The 17,285-nt window shown below is 27.6% G+C and overlaps 2 protein-coding genes across 2 annotated transcripts; one reads left to right on the top strand and one right to left on the bottom strand.

Annotated features, from left to right (window-relative positions):
* Window positions 1-2,406: 2,406 nt before the first annotated feature.
* Window positions 2,407-4,061, bottom strand: LOC108475057 (cold shock domain-containing protein 4-like). The gene is made up of 2 exons (XM_017777067.1): window positions 4,050-4,061; window positions 2,407-2,778 (listed from the first exon to the last, which is right to left on the bottom strand). The coding sequence occupies exons 1-2, from the start codon at window positions 4,059-4,061 to the stop codon at window positions 2,407-2,409; spliced, it is 384 nt and encodes a 127-aa protein (XP_017632556.1).
* A 989-nt stretch (window positions 4,062-5,050) lies between these two features.
* On the top strand, window positions 5,051-7,250 carry LOC108481737 (uncharacterized). The gene is made up of 5 exons (XM_017784828.2): window positions 5,051-5,762; window positions 6,028-6,064; window positions 6,226-6,462; window positions 6,561-6,608; window positions 6,693-7,250. Exons 1-5 carry the CDS (start codon window positions 5,392-5,394, stop codon window positions 6,966-6,968), a joined length of 969 nt encoding a protein of 322 aa, XP_017640317.1. The 5' UTR covers window positions 5,051-5,391; the 3' UTR covers window positions 6,969-7,250.
* Window positions 7,251-17,285: the final 10,035 nt, after the last annotated feature.

Below are 17,285 nucleotides of genomic sequence, written 5' to 3'. Positions count from 1 at the left end.
CTTGAATTTCGCGTTGAGATATTATAAAATAGTTTTTCAAATAAAAAATTTAAAAATAAAGTTGATAACAAATCTAGATATTCATTATCTTAATATTTCCAAAAGTAGAGTGAATTAGAATAATGAAAATCCAAGGGTTAATATCCATATCCATTACAAATAGTATATAGAACATTCAAATCTAATATTATTCGAATCTATGATATCAGTTTTATACAATTTTTCTCACTACTCATACTTTAAATCTTTAAATTAAATGAAAAACACACTTAAATGGGCTCAAACACGATTATTCTAATTGTTTTAATAACAGCAATTCTAACTAAGTTAACGCTCAATCAATATTGAACCGATAATATTTAAATTTACAAAGAATAGGTCAAATATCCATATTTAATTAAAATAAAATATCTATAAATATCCAAATTTATGATTCCTAAAAATTAAGTAGAAAGCTTAAGTTGGTACACATTACATGAGCTTCAATCATTAAAAATTAATTTCCTTCACTTGCTTTTTAGTTAGACCTATTTATGAGTTGAATTATTCGAAAAATGAGAAAATTTAAAAAAAAATATAAACTCAAAAAATAAAACTTACGATTCTTTTAATAACAATTTAGTTTAACTTTCAAAATTAAAAAACTAATACGTTGGGTTAACTAAATCATGTTTTCTAGACTAGAAATTCATAAAAATTTCAAGTGTAAAACTAGTGTATCTTGATTAATAGCAAACGTGGAAATCCAAGCTTCTTTCTCTTCTTCTAGCTACAGTTTAGGAAGAAAAATTTGCAAGAATGATGTTCATTCATCTCTCTTTCCCCTCTCTCTCTATGTACTAGTAATTAGTTAAGAGGTTTTTTCTTAACATTTTTCTAGACTATAAGTGTTTCTCCCATCCTTTAGAAATATAGTAAGTTCTTCTTAACTATTTACTATCACCATTCCTTTCTAACTTAGTGTTATTGTAACTAAAAATTAATTTTTCACTCCTATTAATTATCAACTTTGTAACTCCATTCTTGAAACACTATAAATAGGAGAGCTCCACAATTAGTGAAGTGGCTTTTGACACTATGACATTTTAATTCTCAAAGCTATCAATAAAATTCTCTCAACTTGTTTTCTCTATTTAGCCTTATCGTCAGTCACATTTTCCTTTTTCCACCTTACCAATCACCATCTACCATTGCACTCAATGTCACTGAATCTACTCTAGTTTTACTCTCTACCTTGGTGGATTTCGTTCACTTGTTTACAATACCTACGTTGATATGACTAGATCTACTCTAATCCTCCTTTTTCACCTTCTTTCGATACATCCATTACAAAACCTAAGCATCACGCTGAATTGATCCCTTCGTATAAAAAATAACCTCCTCCCAAAAAAAAAAACTTTCGCAGGTTATGAGTCATAATTTTTAATATTGTTTTAATACTTTTATATTTTTACTATTTTTAATTTATAATTTTTACAATTAATTTAATAATCTTGTATAAATTTTCAATAATTTTTGTGTACTTTAAAAAGTAATTAAAAATTATTCTATCTATTTTCTAATTATCACTTAAATAAAATTAATGGTAAAATTAGGAAAAGACCAAAAACTTTTAAATAAAAATAATGAAAATATTAAATTTTAAAGTATAACCTCTGCTGTAGCAAATTTAAACCTAAAAAAATTAGGGTAAACTATTAAAATAGTCACTTTTGTTTGTCTTAGATTACATTTTGGTCACTTATGTTTGAAATATTACATTTTAGTCATTTATGTTATCGTGTTGTAACATTTTAGCCACTAAGCTGTTAATTGTCATTAACGATGTAATAGTAAGCTAATGTGAAACGTTAAATCATCATTTTAAACGAAAATTTTAGGTTAAATTATTTAATTGATCCTTATATTTTTTTTGTTTTGAGCAATTTAATTTTTTCCTTTTATGTTTTTTTAACTTTCTTTTTTTTTTTTCGTTCTCTTCTACTTCTCTTTCTGTTTTACTCCCTTCTCTATTTCTTTTAACGTAGTTTTCTATGTTTTTCATTTGTTAAAACTAGTCCCTATACTTTTATGTTTTGAACAATATAACTTTTTCTTTTTATTTATATGATATCTATATAAACACTTGGTGACAGTGAGTTTTAACATTATTTTCTTCTTCATTGTTGTTTTTCCATCAATACTAATATACACACTCACTGTAAGACTACTACGAAAGCACCTATAATAGCCTTTTGCCAACTTCAAAATAAAAACAAACTGACTAAGAGAAATCATTCTACATAAACCAGAAAAAGAAAACATAAAAAGCAAACCATACGATAATAACGAAACTAACAAAAACAATAGTGGAAAAGGAAAAAAGGATGGATCGGAGAAATGTGAATGACTCAATTAAACCCCTCATCAAACTTTGCGACCATTGTCGGGACACTCCCTAACGAAATGCATAGAGCCTCCACATTTGTAACAAGCACTGCTGCCGCCACTGCCACCATATCTTCCTCCACCACCATTGCCACCTTGTCCACAGTCCCGTGCTAAATGGCCCACCTCACCACACTTATAACATCCACTACCACCACCACCATAATCGCCTCTCTTTCCCCTTCCACCATAACCACCGCCATAACCTCCACTGCCACCAAGGTCATTGCGCCTGGATCTATAGGAGCCACAAACAGGGTTTTCGTTGGGGCCAATAACCTCAACAGCTTTGGGGCGTCCTTCAGAAGGCTTGACAACATACTCAACCTTTTCACCATCAGCAACAAAAACCTTGGAACGGATGTTTTAACAAATGGAAAACATAGAAAAATTATGTTAAATGAAATGGAGAAGGGAGGAAAACAGAGGGAGAAGTAGAAGAGAATGGGAAAAAAAAGAAGTTAAAAGAACATAAAAGAAAAGAATTAAATTGCTCAAAACTAAAAAATATAAGGACCAATAGTATAATTTAACCTAAAATTTTCATTTGAAATGATGATTTAACGTGCCACGTCAACTTACCGTTACACCGTTAACAACAATTAATAGTTCAATGACTAGGATGTTATAACACGATAATATTAGAGACTAAAATGTAACGTAAGTAAAATAAAAGTGACTATTTTAATAATTTACACACAAAATTATGCTAAAATGGTTTAAGTTGCAAGGAGTTAGAAAGGCATAGACACATGTTACAAAAACATGGGTTGAAACCTGAAGTCTATCTAACCAATGGAAACAGGGGAATATCTGTTTCTGACAATATTTCTGATATCTTCTCTCATCCTTCCTCTTCTACAACCAGACCTTTGACCAAATCTCAACCCTCCATCTCTATACAACTTCCTTTTTTTCTCTTTAATTTACTATTTATTAAATATTATTAATCATGTTTAAATAATTATTTTTCGAAATTATCAAATTTAATTTTAGTACTTTGTAGAGGTAAAATTATATATTTTAAAGGCACTAGATTTTAGGAACGACCCATTGTTTTGGAAGAAGGGAACATTCAGCCTAGAGATTTAAATGTCAAAAGCACCCTTCATTTTGAGCTTCTATAAAGTTGTATCCAAACCCTACAAATTACATGCTTTAGCCTTTGATTTACTTTTTTTATTTTTATTTTTAAATTTATGTTATTTGTCAAATTATTTTTAAAATAGATGAAAAATTAATACATATTAACTTTGTTAACGTGGTATACATAGAGATTGTCACATTAATGCCACATCAACAATTAATTAATTTTTAAATTTAAAATTCAAAAAATATAAAAATATTTGTTAAAAGTATTTTTTATTTCAAAAACTTGATAAATTACTAGCGGACATATACGTGAACTGTTATGTCAGCAAAGTTAACTTTTTCATTCACTTTTAGGTGATTTGAAAAACAATACAAGTTCAAGGGTTAAAAGAGGCGAAATTTAATAAATGGTTAAAATAATTTTTCTGTAAAGTTAGAGGTCAAATAAATTATTATGCTCCAATTTTCTTCGTTATTTCAATTTTTTTCTATTATAATCAAATATCTATTTTTATAACAAAAATTAATACCCAGAACTCCATAATGTAGGATTAAAATGATTTATTTTTTTAAAATTCTATATTACTATATATTAATCAGAGTAATTAATATAATTTTAAAATAATTAATATGTAATTTACAAAAAGTATTCTTATCAGATATATTATTTTAGAATAAAATACATGTCTTTTAAGGTATATTTAAAATAAATAAATAAAACTTAAATTAAAGAAACACATATTATTGTTGGAATCATGAATTTTTATTTTCACGTAAACAATGATAGTATTTATCACAAATTTACTGAAATATGAATTATCGATACAGATGATATTTTATTTTTAAAAACTTTACAAGTAAAATTAAGAAAGTGTGATCTAGTTTGATATTTAAATAAATAAAAATAAATAAATGAAACACGTGGTAATTATTTAAGGTGGTTTATGAGATTAAAAATTTTCACTACTAATACAATAAAGAATATGAAGTTTATATACGGAGATTGGATCATCGGTGTTTGTCGATAGATAGGGAAATGCTCAATACTTGATACTGAATTATGGGGTATCTTGTATGATTTATTATTGGTGCAGAAAAAATAAGGAAACGAAATGTTGATACAAATAGACAGCTTAGAAGCTATTGAAGCTATCCAAATTTCAGAATCAACACCCTCAAAATCAACGGTAATTAGGTGCGATAACTGGAACAGGAAACATAAAAACAGATTGAATAACTAAAACAACCTTTAACAGGGAAGAAGGGTTGCGTGTATCTTTTCTTTTCTTTCACTAAAATTAAAAATAAAGTTTAAAATAATTTCCTAAAAATATAATATTTAAAATAATATAAAATATAAATTTGGAACATAGATTAGATGTAATCTGAATAAAGAAATTTAAAATTAAAAATGGTAATCTTTAGTTAAATAAATCAAAATCAAATTAGAAAAAAAAATGGAAAATTAAGCGGGATTCAAGTAAAACAAAATTTCGGTCCGATATATTTGGATAACAAAAAAAGTATACTTGAATTTATTTGGAGATTTAGCAAATAATTAGTTTCAGCGTAAAAAGGGTAAATCGGACATTTCGTCAAACACAAAACTAGGTGGTGTCAATCACAAAACAGAAGAAAAATAGAAGGCAGATAGACGATGATGAAAACAGCCATTGATTCTAAGCTCCTTGAAAGCAATTAAAAAATAAATAAAAAGGGGTTGTTGTTAATTGTTATAGCTATTAGCTATCAATATTTTCTAGGCCTTTGTTCTTGTTCAGGAACACAGTTGCAGCGCTCACACATTTAGATCGGATCCACAAAAACCCAAAAAACCCTTTTTTTTTTCCTCCTTGGCCTTATGTTGATTGCATGTATTATGCAGTTTCATATCTGAAAAGAGAAAAAGGGGAAAAAAAAAGTTGGGAATTTTTGGGTTGTGAAATGGGGAATGTGACGTCGAATGTGGCTGCAAGGTTTGCATTTTTCCCACCAGACCCACCAACGTACGATGTACATAAGGATGAAAGTGGGAAGCTTGTTTTGCAAGGGATGACAGCCGACAAGAACATAGATGTTCATATGCTTGATACCAAAGGTGGGAATAAAATCATAGCCACCTTTTGGAGACACCCTGTTGCTCGTTTAACTCTCTTGTATTCCCATGGCAATGCTGCTGATTTAGGCCAGATGCATGAACTCTTCAATGAACTCAGAGCCCACCTTCGTGTCAATATTATGAGGTATCCCTTCTCCTTCCTTTTTATTATGTTGAAAGGCTTCACTTTTTTTTTAAGGTTTAATGTTTTGTTTTTTTGTGTTCTGTCTGTATTATTTGTCAGAAAGCTTGAGGGAGAACATGATGTGTTTGTCATATGGAACTCCTGCTTTATTTTTATTTTTTCAATTTGTTTTCCTTTTTGCCTTGATATGTGAAATTGGTTTTTTTCCCACGGCATGATCATTCAGTGATGTGATTATATTAACGTTTTGTTCTTTATTTTGCAGTTATGATTATTCAGGGTATGGAGCATCTACAGGCAAGGTAAAGGAATCCTTCATATTGTTGTCTTTATTTTGAGGGTCAACCACACTGTTAAATTGCTTGAAAATGTGTTTTATGAAAAAAGGGTTTTTTTTAATTATTTTAAAAATGACCCATAACATGATAAATTTGCTAATCTTCTGCACTTCCAATTGCAATAGCCAACTGAATTCAACACATATTATGACATAGAGGCAGTGTACAATTGTTTAAAGAAAGAATATGGAGTTAAACAGGAAGATTTGATAGTGTATGGTCAATCTGTTGGAAGTGGACCAACTCTACACTTAGCTTCTCGTGTTAAGAAACTAGGCGGAGTTGTTCTTCACAGTGCCATCCTTTCCGGCATTCGGGTCTTGTATCCCGTCAAGATGACTTTCTGGTTCGATATCTTCAAAGTAAGCTTCATTTATGAACTCGTCCATTCGGTTTTCAAGCTTTAATAAATTATTCCCTTTCGTATTAATCGAAAAGCTCTTTCGAACTATGTTTGCAGAACATTGACAAAATACGGCGCGTCCAATGTCCGGTTCTAGTTATTCATGTAAGTATGCTCATCTCTTATGTCCCCTATCTACGTCCAAATGTAACAATGGTTCATTCATTTTGTTTGATAAACCCTTTGCAGGGAACAGATGATGAGATTGTTGATTGGTCTCATGGGAAGAGATTATGGGAACTTTCAAAGGAAAAATATGATCCATTATGGGTGAAAGGTGGCGGCCATTGCAACCTCGAAACTTTCCCAGAGTACACTAAGCATCTACGCAAATTCATAAGCACGATAGAGAAGATTTCGATTTCGAAACCGGCTAAACAGCTTACTTCTGCCCCAAGTATTACAGAACATAAACACTGTAAATGCTTGAGATTGAAGGCAAAGAAGGAAAAGGAAGAATCATGAGTTGGGGCAGATAGTTGCATTGTGTCCAAGTATGTTTGATGTACTTGGCTGGCATCACCCAGTGAGTGGCAGCCGGTGGTTGATGATCTGTTTCTCCCATCCCAGGTTTGTAATGACAGATATGTAGTCTCTGTTTGATCCGGATCCGGGTTTTGAACGATTGAATCGTTAAGGGGTTCTTCGAATTCATTCATATGTATGCTTCTTGATCAAGAACTTCATGTATGATATTACAAAGTTGGTCCATGTAAAAACTCTCAAACATTCAGAAGAAAGGGAAAATATGTGCATTACTTTCGTTCACAAACTCCATTGAAAAGGTCCCAAAGTTGCACTGGTTAACCCAACCCATTACAATGGCTAAAGATTTCAAACTTCATTTTTGTTTGTTTTATTTTTGGCTAAACAATGGTGAAGATACTGTGGCTGGAATTCAGCTAAATTAAATGGCAAATTCGATACTTGTCGCCCACAATCAAATGAAGCCAAAAAATCTGCCATTTATAAACTAAAAAGAGATTGGTGGCTGTAAATTAACTTGGGTCACTTTTGTCTAAAAGAATATGTTCATTAAAAAAGGAAAAAAAAATATGGGTAAGTATTTGTTAGTTAACAATTTTTATTTCCTAAGCAACATTAAAAATTGACATGTGTCTTTTTTTTTTTTTAAATATTTTTTATGTCCTTATAGATACGTGTCAACCCTCTAATTCTACTTGTAAAGTTTAAAAACTCTATTGTCATCGTAGTAAATAATTTCTCATTATATATACAGGAGCATTTGATGCATTATCAATACATAAGTTTCATATACCATCAAAGAATAATAATAGGACATCTCATTATTAAATAAAGCAAAAAATAGTGGAGAGCGTATAAATAAATATTAATTACTTTATTTGAACATAATTAAACATTATATACACCAACGATATGTCAAATATTTTTTCTGTATTAGATTATGTATCACTCGGTGAAGGGAAAAATTATATAAAAAAATATAAACTCAATATCAACACTAAAAATTCAAACCAAAAATTTTTAGATCTTTCAATTTTATTAGGCTAAAATTTGATATTTGTTTTAAGGTTGTAATTTAAGTTATTTAAATTATAAAAATTTTTAAAATTATTTAAATATATAAATATCGTTATAATAAAAATTATGGTTTTTCAAAAAAATTAGCATTTTAGTCTTTTTCTAATGACATAAACTAAATAAAACCCTACTAATTTGTCCATGCAATATGCATAAAATTGTAGATTTAATCTTTATACTTTAATTTAAACAATTTTAGTTCATATACTTTCTAAATTTTAAAATTTCAGTTCAGACCCAAATAGTAGAAATTAAATCATTTTGTTTAAATTCGCTATTAATCGTACACCATGTATAAAGTTATAAATTTAGTCTATATTCTTCAATTTAATCATTCTTAATCCTTTTAGTTTTCAAATTTTGAAATTTCAGTCTTAACGCAAATGACAATTATTCAATCTATGGTAAGCTAAGAAGGCATTACACATGTGATAATATTTATTATATAGGAAAATAGCATAACTTAATTTAATGAACTTAAAGGTTGCTATTCAATCGAACTAAAATTTCACAATTCAAAAATATAAAAATTAAAAATGACCAAATTAAAACATAAATACTAAATCAATAAATGATGCATAATACGAGAATTAATAGCATAATTACCCATATATGTACATACATGGTTGTAGCCAGATTTGCTTTATGTACATCCTAAAGATACATATATGCTAGTTAGTATTTTAAAGGTATTTTCTATTTTCATTTGTTATTAACAACTTTATAATTAACACCTTTGTGTTTTGATTTTTTTTTTCTAGGGGTGTAGGGGACCAAGGCTATATTTAGACTAAGTTGTTTTCCACTACATGCTAAGGATATAATGAAAATAATTCATTTTATTTTCATAAATGGTGAAAAAGTTAATGAAATTTATGAGTAAACCTTTGAAAATTTGCTTTTTATGGGGGTGTCTTAAACTTTATCCTCAGCAGACTATAAGTCAAATGCATGCCCACAATTTCACAAGAGAAAATTTAAAGAAATTAAATATGTTTGTCTGTCTTTTAAATTTTGTAGTAAAAAAAAATTAAAATTAATTTTTTAAATTTGTTGAGTGTTTTTCTCTTTACCTAAGATGGTGGTGTTTGTCATATTTATATGATATGTGTATTGTTTATTGATATGATATATTAAGTAAGTTTCATGTATATAGACACGTATCCTACTTTAGACCTAGCACGTGTTTATACGATCTCATGTACGTGTAATTTTGTAAGAGAACAAGCTCGATTTAAGAACTCAATAAAATTTGACTCAAATTCATTCAGATTTTTGAGCAAAGTTAACCTTAAACCCCATATTCCTTTTTTAACAAATATAGCCATTTTAAGAGTATTAAATAACTCATATATGGTACAACATAATCTCCAAAATTATTAATTATCCTATGTCAAGAGTGATGTATAAACTAATTAGATTTTTACATAAAGTTATTTGAATCATTTCTAATACTTGAAGTCCAAAATTATGTCTCAAATTATTACAACTACAAGTTGAATTACAAATAATGAAAATATTAGTAATTGCTAACGGGATTTTCAGTTGAGATTCTAGAATTTTGAGATTTTAAGTCAATGATGTTTGAATTGGATTGAACTTGTTGTTTAGATCAAGAATCGATTAAGCTATCAGTCTAGAGAAAAATTTTGAATCGATTAAACTGAGAATTGGTACAAATAAGATGAACCAAATTTTTATTATTTTTAAATTTTTTTTAATTTTAATGATTTTTTAATCGGACCGACGACTTAAACGGTTCAGTCACCGGTCTTGTTCTAAAAACATTGCCCTAGGTTCTCTCTTTAATTTATTCTAGTTAGTTACTTAGAGCTAAGTTAATTATTCATTCCAATGCTTGCAACTAGTGATATAATTACAACTTTAAGAAGATAGTTTTAGCAATTTATTTAAAAAAAAGAAAATAAGAAAAAAAAAACGAAGCATCATAATTTTTTATGGAATTAATCTATAAAATGGAACATTTCATTAAGCTAATTGGATGGAGTAATTAATTTTTTAAAAAAGAATTGAAGGATTAATGAGAAAAAGGGTCTAATTAAAAATTTTAAACTTTTAAAGGATTTAATTAAAAAATTTCAAATATTTTGAGAGCAAAGCCCCCTGGCTCTGGCTCACATAAGACAAAATTGTGCATTTAAAAAATATGGTCCATTTTATTAATTAAAGAGTAATTGCGTGTGAACATGTTGATGTGTTCATATCGGTCATCAAAATAAACCACTTATGACTTCAAATGAACAACTCTTTGTCCATTGAGCAATCCTTTTGGAATACTAAAAATGGCATATAGAGAGAGCAGTTCCACTTCCACAAACCTTTGTTTAAACTATAAAAGCCCATCACTTGATTCCGCCTAATGCTCACCAAACTTCTCCAATATAATTAACTATAATAACCAGAAATCTTAAAACAAAATAAAATAATGTGTCCTCATCTGTAATTTTCTTAATAAAGCAAAATGGGCATTCAAGTGTTTGATGATTTGTTCATATAATCCCACTTTCTTGTCTTCTTTAATCATTTTCTCCACCATGTTTCACGTTGCTCTTTGCTAACCCTAAAGGATGTCATTTATGGTATGGATTGAAAGTTAAAAGAGGTTGGGATATTCCATTAAATTGTTCCCAATATACCTTAACCTTCTGTTATTGAAAATGCAAAACTATGACCCATGTCACAAAGGCTTGATGTAGAGGATTTGGAAGTATATGAGATCCATGGAACATGGTTGTTGCAAGTCTTACAAAAAGTAAAGAGGTGCTGTCTGGCTCCTATATGCAGTGAGTGGACCAGTTTGTTAAGGTGTGATTAAGACATAAGACCCCCCAACACACATCCCCATCATAATATCATCTTCTTCTCAAACAACTTTGGTATGATTCATGAGTTAGGGTTCATTGGATTTTATAAGAATTCAAGTTCAATTTCGCTTAGGGTTTTTTTCTTTTTCTTTTTATAAAATTAGATTTCAAAAGTAATCCTCACATCCTAAATTGGAGGCTGCCTAATCCAACCACCATATAATATAATTAAACTTACAAATTTTGCATTTGAATCCAAATTCTTGGAATTGTAGTTTGAAAGAAAGACTGAGACATCCCCCATTCACCAATGGGTTCAAAAAAATGTTCAATCAAAACAGCATTGCTGTGTTTAGCTGGATGCCATTAAATATTAATTAATCATTAAGCAACTTGTTTCATCATACATTACATTTCTCACTCTTCTTTTCTAGCTATGGCTTCTAACTAATGGATTAATCTTTAATTATTTTGATATGACCTTTAATCTTTCATTACCATTTTTAAGCTTAAGGGTGATTAATCTTTCAGGTTAGGGCCGGCTCCTCTCAATTATTTTCATTGATAGAATACGTGGGATATGCTAGGGTCGTTAAAAGTTGTTTGAGAGTATTTAAAGAGCTATGGCAAGATATGAATAGAGTATTGACAATGGAGTTGTCGCACATCTTAGAATTAAGTTTTGGTTGCCAGTTAAATTTTCAAAAATTTTACAAGTTTAATGAATTTTTTTTTAAAAGAAAATTTTGAGGGTATAATTAAAATTTTTAATTTTTACGAGATTTTAGAAAGAATAATAAAGAGGATAATAAAAATTTCAAAAAAAAATAAAATGTAATGAAAATTTTCAAAATTTTGAATCGCGTAATTAAAATTTTAAATGAGAAATGCCATGACCTCTTGAGCTACCATAATGATGTGTATCCCTCTAACATGGAGTAATAGCTTGGAGCCTCAAGGGACGGAGTTATGTAAAATAAGAGCTTGGTGCGGGACTCTCTGTACATGTGTCCTATTGTGTAAAATAAAAAAAATGGTGCTAGAAAAATTAGGGGAAAGGAGCTTCCTGTTGGAAGCGCTTTTGCTGACTTAGTGGAAAGAACTTTCAACTAGAAGCACTTTTTTGCATAACAACTGAAAAAGCTTTCAGCTGAAAGCGTTTTTCCAAAATTGGCCTATTCCCGTCATTTTTCATTTAATCGGCCTAGTCTTGTAAATATTTTATTTTTTTTACATTTAATGGTAAACTAATCTTTAATGTTATTTAACTATTAGTATGTTTATATTTTGGTCACTCAATTTCAAAAAGTTACAAAATAGTCATTAAACTATTCAAAATTTTCATTTAAATCACTGTGTTGTTAAAATCATTGATCTATAGTTTTCTTTGTTTGCATCACCTACATCAATCGAAAGTTCTCCTCTCCTTCTCTTTTACAATTCACTTTGTTTATGAAACAACTTTAAATGTCACAAATCTGAGAACCAAAACCCAAACAGCTTTTTCTTCGATCTCCAACACTATTTGTCAGATCGACTTGGATCTAAGATATATTCTTCTTATGACAATTCATGTGTAGTTCATGTTGCTTTTTTTTAAAAAAAAATTATGAACTTCTTATAATTATTTTTAATTTTGATTTTTTGATTTTTTAATTTTTTAATTTTTTTAATTTTTAAATTATTTATTAATGTGACATATAAGACAAACAAGATCATATTAGTATAAAATATATGTGGATTATAATGTAGTCCGGCACACTAATATTGCTAAAAATTATTATTTTATTCAACATTTTCATTAAAAAAAGTAATATAACCATTTTAAAAATTAATTATTAAATTTAGTTAGAAAATAATGATGAAATTGATAAAATATAAATATTGAAGATTAAATTTGTGATTATACCAAATTAAATTGTAATTGAACGTGAATGACTTTAAAAGGAGGAAAAAGAGAGGATAATGGAAACGAAAAAGCCAAATGCCGCAAAGGGCAAGGGGGTTAGATCGAGTGAGTGTGGGTACAGTTTAATTATGAGATATGGACCCACCAATTTCCGAATTCCAAGCAAGTCCTTGTCTCCGATATCCTGCGACCAACGTGTCGTTATCCGAAAAGGAAAAATAAAAAATAATTAAAAAAAAGGCTGCTGCTTTGCATTTTGGCTTTTGCATTTTGGGGTTTGGATTCTAAACTGCTGGGTGGGTCCCACACTGTAAACCGCCTACTCAATAGAAAGATGACACGTTGATATTCTGATAAAAAACACACTTTCTTTTGGTGCTTTCCGTTTCGGAACACGCGGACCTCTTTCTTAACTCTCCTTTTGATTGCGTGGGAGTCACCGCCCCTTCCTATTTTACTTACCTAACCACAAACAATTAAGTTATCATTTCTATCTTTATTAGTGAATCAATTGCGCTTACGTTATTAAAAAGAAGTGCTAAATTTTATTTTAATTTTTTTATGATGCATCATGAAAAACTATAAAATACGCACAAAAATTGTATAAATAATTACGTAACCTCATTTGTATTTTTTAATAATTTAATATCACATCAATATTTTTATTTTAAAAAATTAAATTTAAATAAAATTTTGAAATTCAAAATAAAATTAATGATTTAACATTAAACTATTAAAATAAATAATATTCATGTTTCATACAATAATTTCTCAAAATACATATATAAAGAGGATAATTTATTCGAGGATAATTATAAATAATTTATAATTTACATTTATTTGTTTTTTTAAGGAAGATATAGATAAAATGGGAAGTTCGTTTTAAGTAAATTACAAAAATATCCTTAGTTGTATCTTATCTTATATATTCAATTGGTTTATATACACCAAAGGTCCTTATACTCTTTTTAAATTTAAAAATTAGTCCTATATTTTAATTTTGAGATATCGAGCCCTATACTTTTCTATTTGAAAATCTTGGTCTCTCTGTCTCATTTTGTCATTAGAGTTAATGATGCTAAAGATAAAATAACTTTTTAACCCTCAATATTTATATTTTTTGTCAATTTGGTCTATACCCTTTAAAAGTACATAAAATTATTTTTAAAAATAATTTTTTCATATTTAAAAAACATAAAATTTTAAAAATATATATATTTTTAGTCTAGTAAGAGGTAAAAACTTGGTTGATTTACGAATTAGTATAGATTGGTTAAACCAGGCTAAAACACTAGTTGAATTGATAGTTGAATCGGTTTTTATAATTATTTTAATAATTTGTTTGCTTTAAACCAATTGGATCATTCATTCCAAGAACCAATTGGTCAAACTAATTTGAAATCAGATCAATCAATTTTTTATCTCGATTTTTTACCTCGATTCAACCAGTCCATGTTTGTTTTCGAGCCAACTGGTTTTTTATACCCCAACTGGTCAGGTCCGATTTAGATAACATTGAATTTTAGATTTTTTATATTTTTAAAATCATTTTTATTTTATTTATTTTATGAGTTATTATTATTCATTTTTATTTTTATTTAAAATATGAAGAAAAAAAGAATAATTTTTATGTACTTTTAAACAAGAATGACCAAATTGACAAAAAGTTGTAAATGTTGAGGCTAAAAAAGTTATTTTACCATTCACATCGTTAACTCTAATGACAAAATTAGATGGAGGGACCAATATTTTTAAATGAAAAAATACAGAGATTCAATGTCTCAAAATTAAAGTATAAGAACTAAATTTTAAATTTCTAAAGAGTACAAGTTCCTTTGATAGATTTAAACCTATCTAAATTGATTTTCTTTTTGACATTTTCATAATCAAGTTAGAGTAGAGTTAACTCGTGACACCAACCCAATATTAATATAGAATTTAGATACATGAATACTCACAACCCTCTTTAATCATTATATTAAAATAAAAATATGCATAAGTACAATTGAACTTATACCTTTTTCTTATTAATTGTTACAAATCACTAACAATATTATTGAATTAATACTATTTTATGTTAATATATTATATACGAACAATTATATTGATCCGATATGAAAATAAATGTATGTATTCATTTATTTAAATGTGTATAATTGAATCAAAATCAAAGCTTCATGTATACATATGAACCACAATTCAAATTTTATTCCTAATTTTTATAATACACTTTATTCTTAACAAATATTTGGATTAAATATTTAATGTTGAAATTTAATTGATAATTTTTTCATTTTTTCAAAACCCCAATGTAACATAGTTTGCTTTAGATATTGAAAAAAAACATAATTTACTTCAATATAATACAAAATTGCTTTCAAATTTAATTGATCACTTGTCTTATCTATTCCACTTCTAAATAGGCTACAAACATTTGCTCATTCTCAAAAATCATTCTACTAGAATTCTCAACTACATACAACAAACCATAATTCAAAGGTAAATTATACAAAAGGTTATAACCAAATCACTTTCAAAGCTAAACCTAAACCCTAATTTTTTCTCTTTTACTCGTAAAGATTCATAAATATTATAAAGTAAAGAAATAAAATGATAGAAAATAAATGTAATACGTAAACGATATAGTATATAGATGATTAAATATGGATAAAAAAATTAAAATCAAAGGAAAAAAAACATTCAAAGAACCCATTGAAGTAGTTGAGAAAATGAAATAGGAGGAAGGAGGTAATAGCTTCTTCTTCTTATTCTATCTTTATTAATAGATTAATACTATAAACTAATATAAAATAAGGTTAATTTTGTCCTTATATGTTTTTTTAACTTTCTAATCTACATGGGAAAGTAACTTTCCCACCTTTAATCACGAGAACACATTGCCATGTTCATAGAAAAGTAACTCCCAAAAGAAAATTAGATTTCAAGGGAAGTAAATAAAAATTGACATACCAAATGTTGGAATCGCTTACCATTTGATTAAATTTCCTGGAAAGTAACCATTTTCTATCATACCAAATTCTGCCTACCAAATTCTGCCTAAATAAAAACTTCAAGTAAATATTTGTAGACTTGTTAATATCTATATATTTTTTTCTCAAGACTTATTTCAAGCCGTGATTAAAACTCCCTATTACACTTAGACAACGCGAATTCAAATTTTATTATCCCATCTCCTCCTCTAATATTGTAATAAAAAAATCATATTTTTCATAAATTAAATTAAAGCTGTAATGATGTAATTGATAAATACATAAATTACACATGTCAATTTTGACACGAACCAAAAACATAACTCGACCAATCGGGCCTGAACTTGACCCACCTTGATTTGATCATGAAAAACTAATAGCTTGAATCCAAAACTGATCAAACTCAAAAATTGACCAGAACTAAAATGATCTAAATTCTAAATAATTTGAATATATAACCCAAACTTAAATTAAGTATAACTTTTTTACTAAAAACAATACTTATAACCTAAATTATTAAATTGTTTTATTTTATAGCTTGTAAATTGTAAATATCATTTATCCATTGTTATAAAATATGCAATTTCATCTTATGTTATAAAATCTTGATATACCAATTGCAAATACAAGAATACACTTAATAATATATCTTATCTCTTTATTCGCAAATAAATTTAATAAGTAAAGTAGAATGCAAAATCTCAAAAGAAATATATTTTAAAATCTCAAAAACTTTTGATTTTGTTTTTATTTGACTTCAAAATCTATAAAATTTTGAATCAAAATCCTAAAATGATTTTTATTGACCTCCTTTTGGTATATTGAAAATGGAGTTTTAGATTCTACAAGTGGGGTTAGGGGATTGACAAGTGTCATATGGAGAACAGTAAAATATTAAAAAATAAATACTTAAAAAAATAGACTTATCAAAATCTTCAAGATTATTTGTGGAATAAAAAAATATACTACTAATGTACCAAGTACTAACCCCAATAAAAATATCGAAATTTTAGATTAAGAATATTATTAAAAATAAAATATTTTTAATGAAAAGTAAAATAATCTAAATAACTATCTTTTGTAAAATAAAAATAAAAACCTAAATAACATCTATTTAGTCATTCAAAAGGCTTTATAATATAGGTTAATTAATTTGAATTTATGACGATTTATTTCAAAAATTATGTATGTTTATTATTAATTTTATAATAAATTTAAACTAGTTAAATAATTTATTTAACTAAATTAAGAAATTGAACTATTGATTTAATAGTTAAATTTAAAATATCTAAATATCTTAAATATAAAATTATCCAACTCAACATAATCTTTATATTAAATCAAGCATAAATAAATCTAATCCGAAATAAAATAACTTAAAAATTCAACAATTAAATTCAAAATGACCCGAACTCAAAATTATTTAAATCTAAAACCGACTTAAACTTAAAACCACTCATAAAAAATTAACCGTATTCGAAATAACATGAATTAA

The sequence above is a fragment of the Gossypium arboreum genome, chromosome 7, assembly GCF_025698485.1.
Source record: "Gossypium arboreum isolate Shixiya-1 chromosome 7, ASM2569848v2, whole genome shotgun sequence".
In the NCBI taxonomy this organism is placed as follows: domain Eukaryota; kingdom Viridiplantae; phylum Streptophyta; class Magnoliopsida; order Malvales; family Malvaceae; genus Gossypium; species Gossypium arboreum.
Note: the sequence above shows the minus strand (reverse complement) of the source record. Positions and strands in the feature narration are given on the sequence as shown.

What these genes read in the sequence shown, in the direction of transcription:
- LOC108481737 (XM_017784828.2), top strand. Translation starts at nt 5,392, where the DNA reads ATGTATTATGCAGTTTCATATCTGAAAAGAGAAAAAGGGGAAAAAAAA. An exon ending in CTTCGTGTCAATATTATGAG is followed by an intron (nt 5,763 to 6,027) that starts GTATCCCTTCTC and finishes TTTATTTTGCAG; the next exon opens with TTATGATTATTCAGGGTATG. An exon ending in ATGGAGCATCTACAGGCAAG is followed by an intron (nt 6,065 to 6,225) that starts GTAAAGGAATCC and finishes CAATTGCAATAG; the next exon opens with CCAACTGAATTCAACACATA.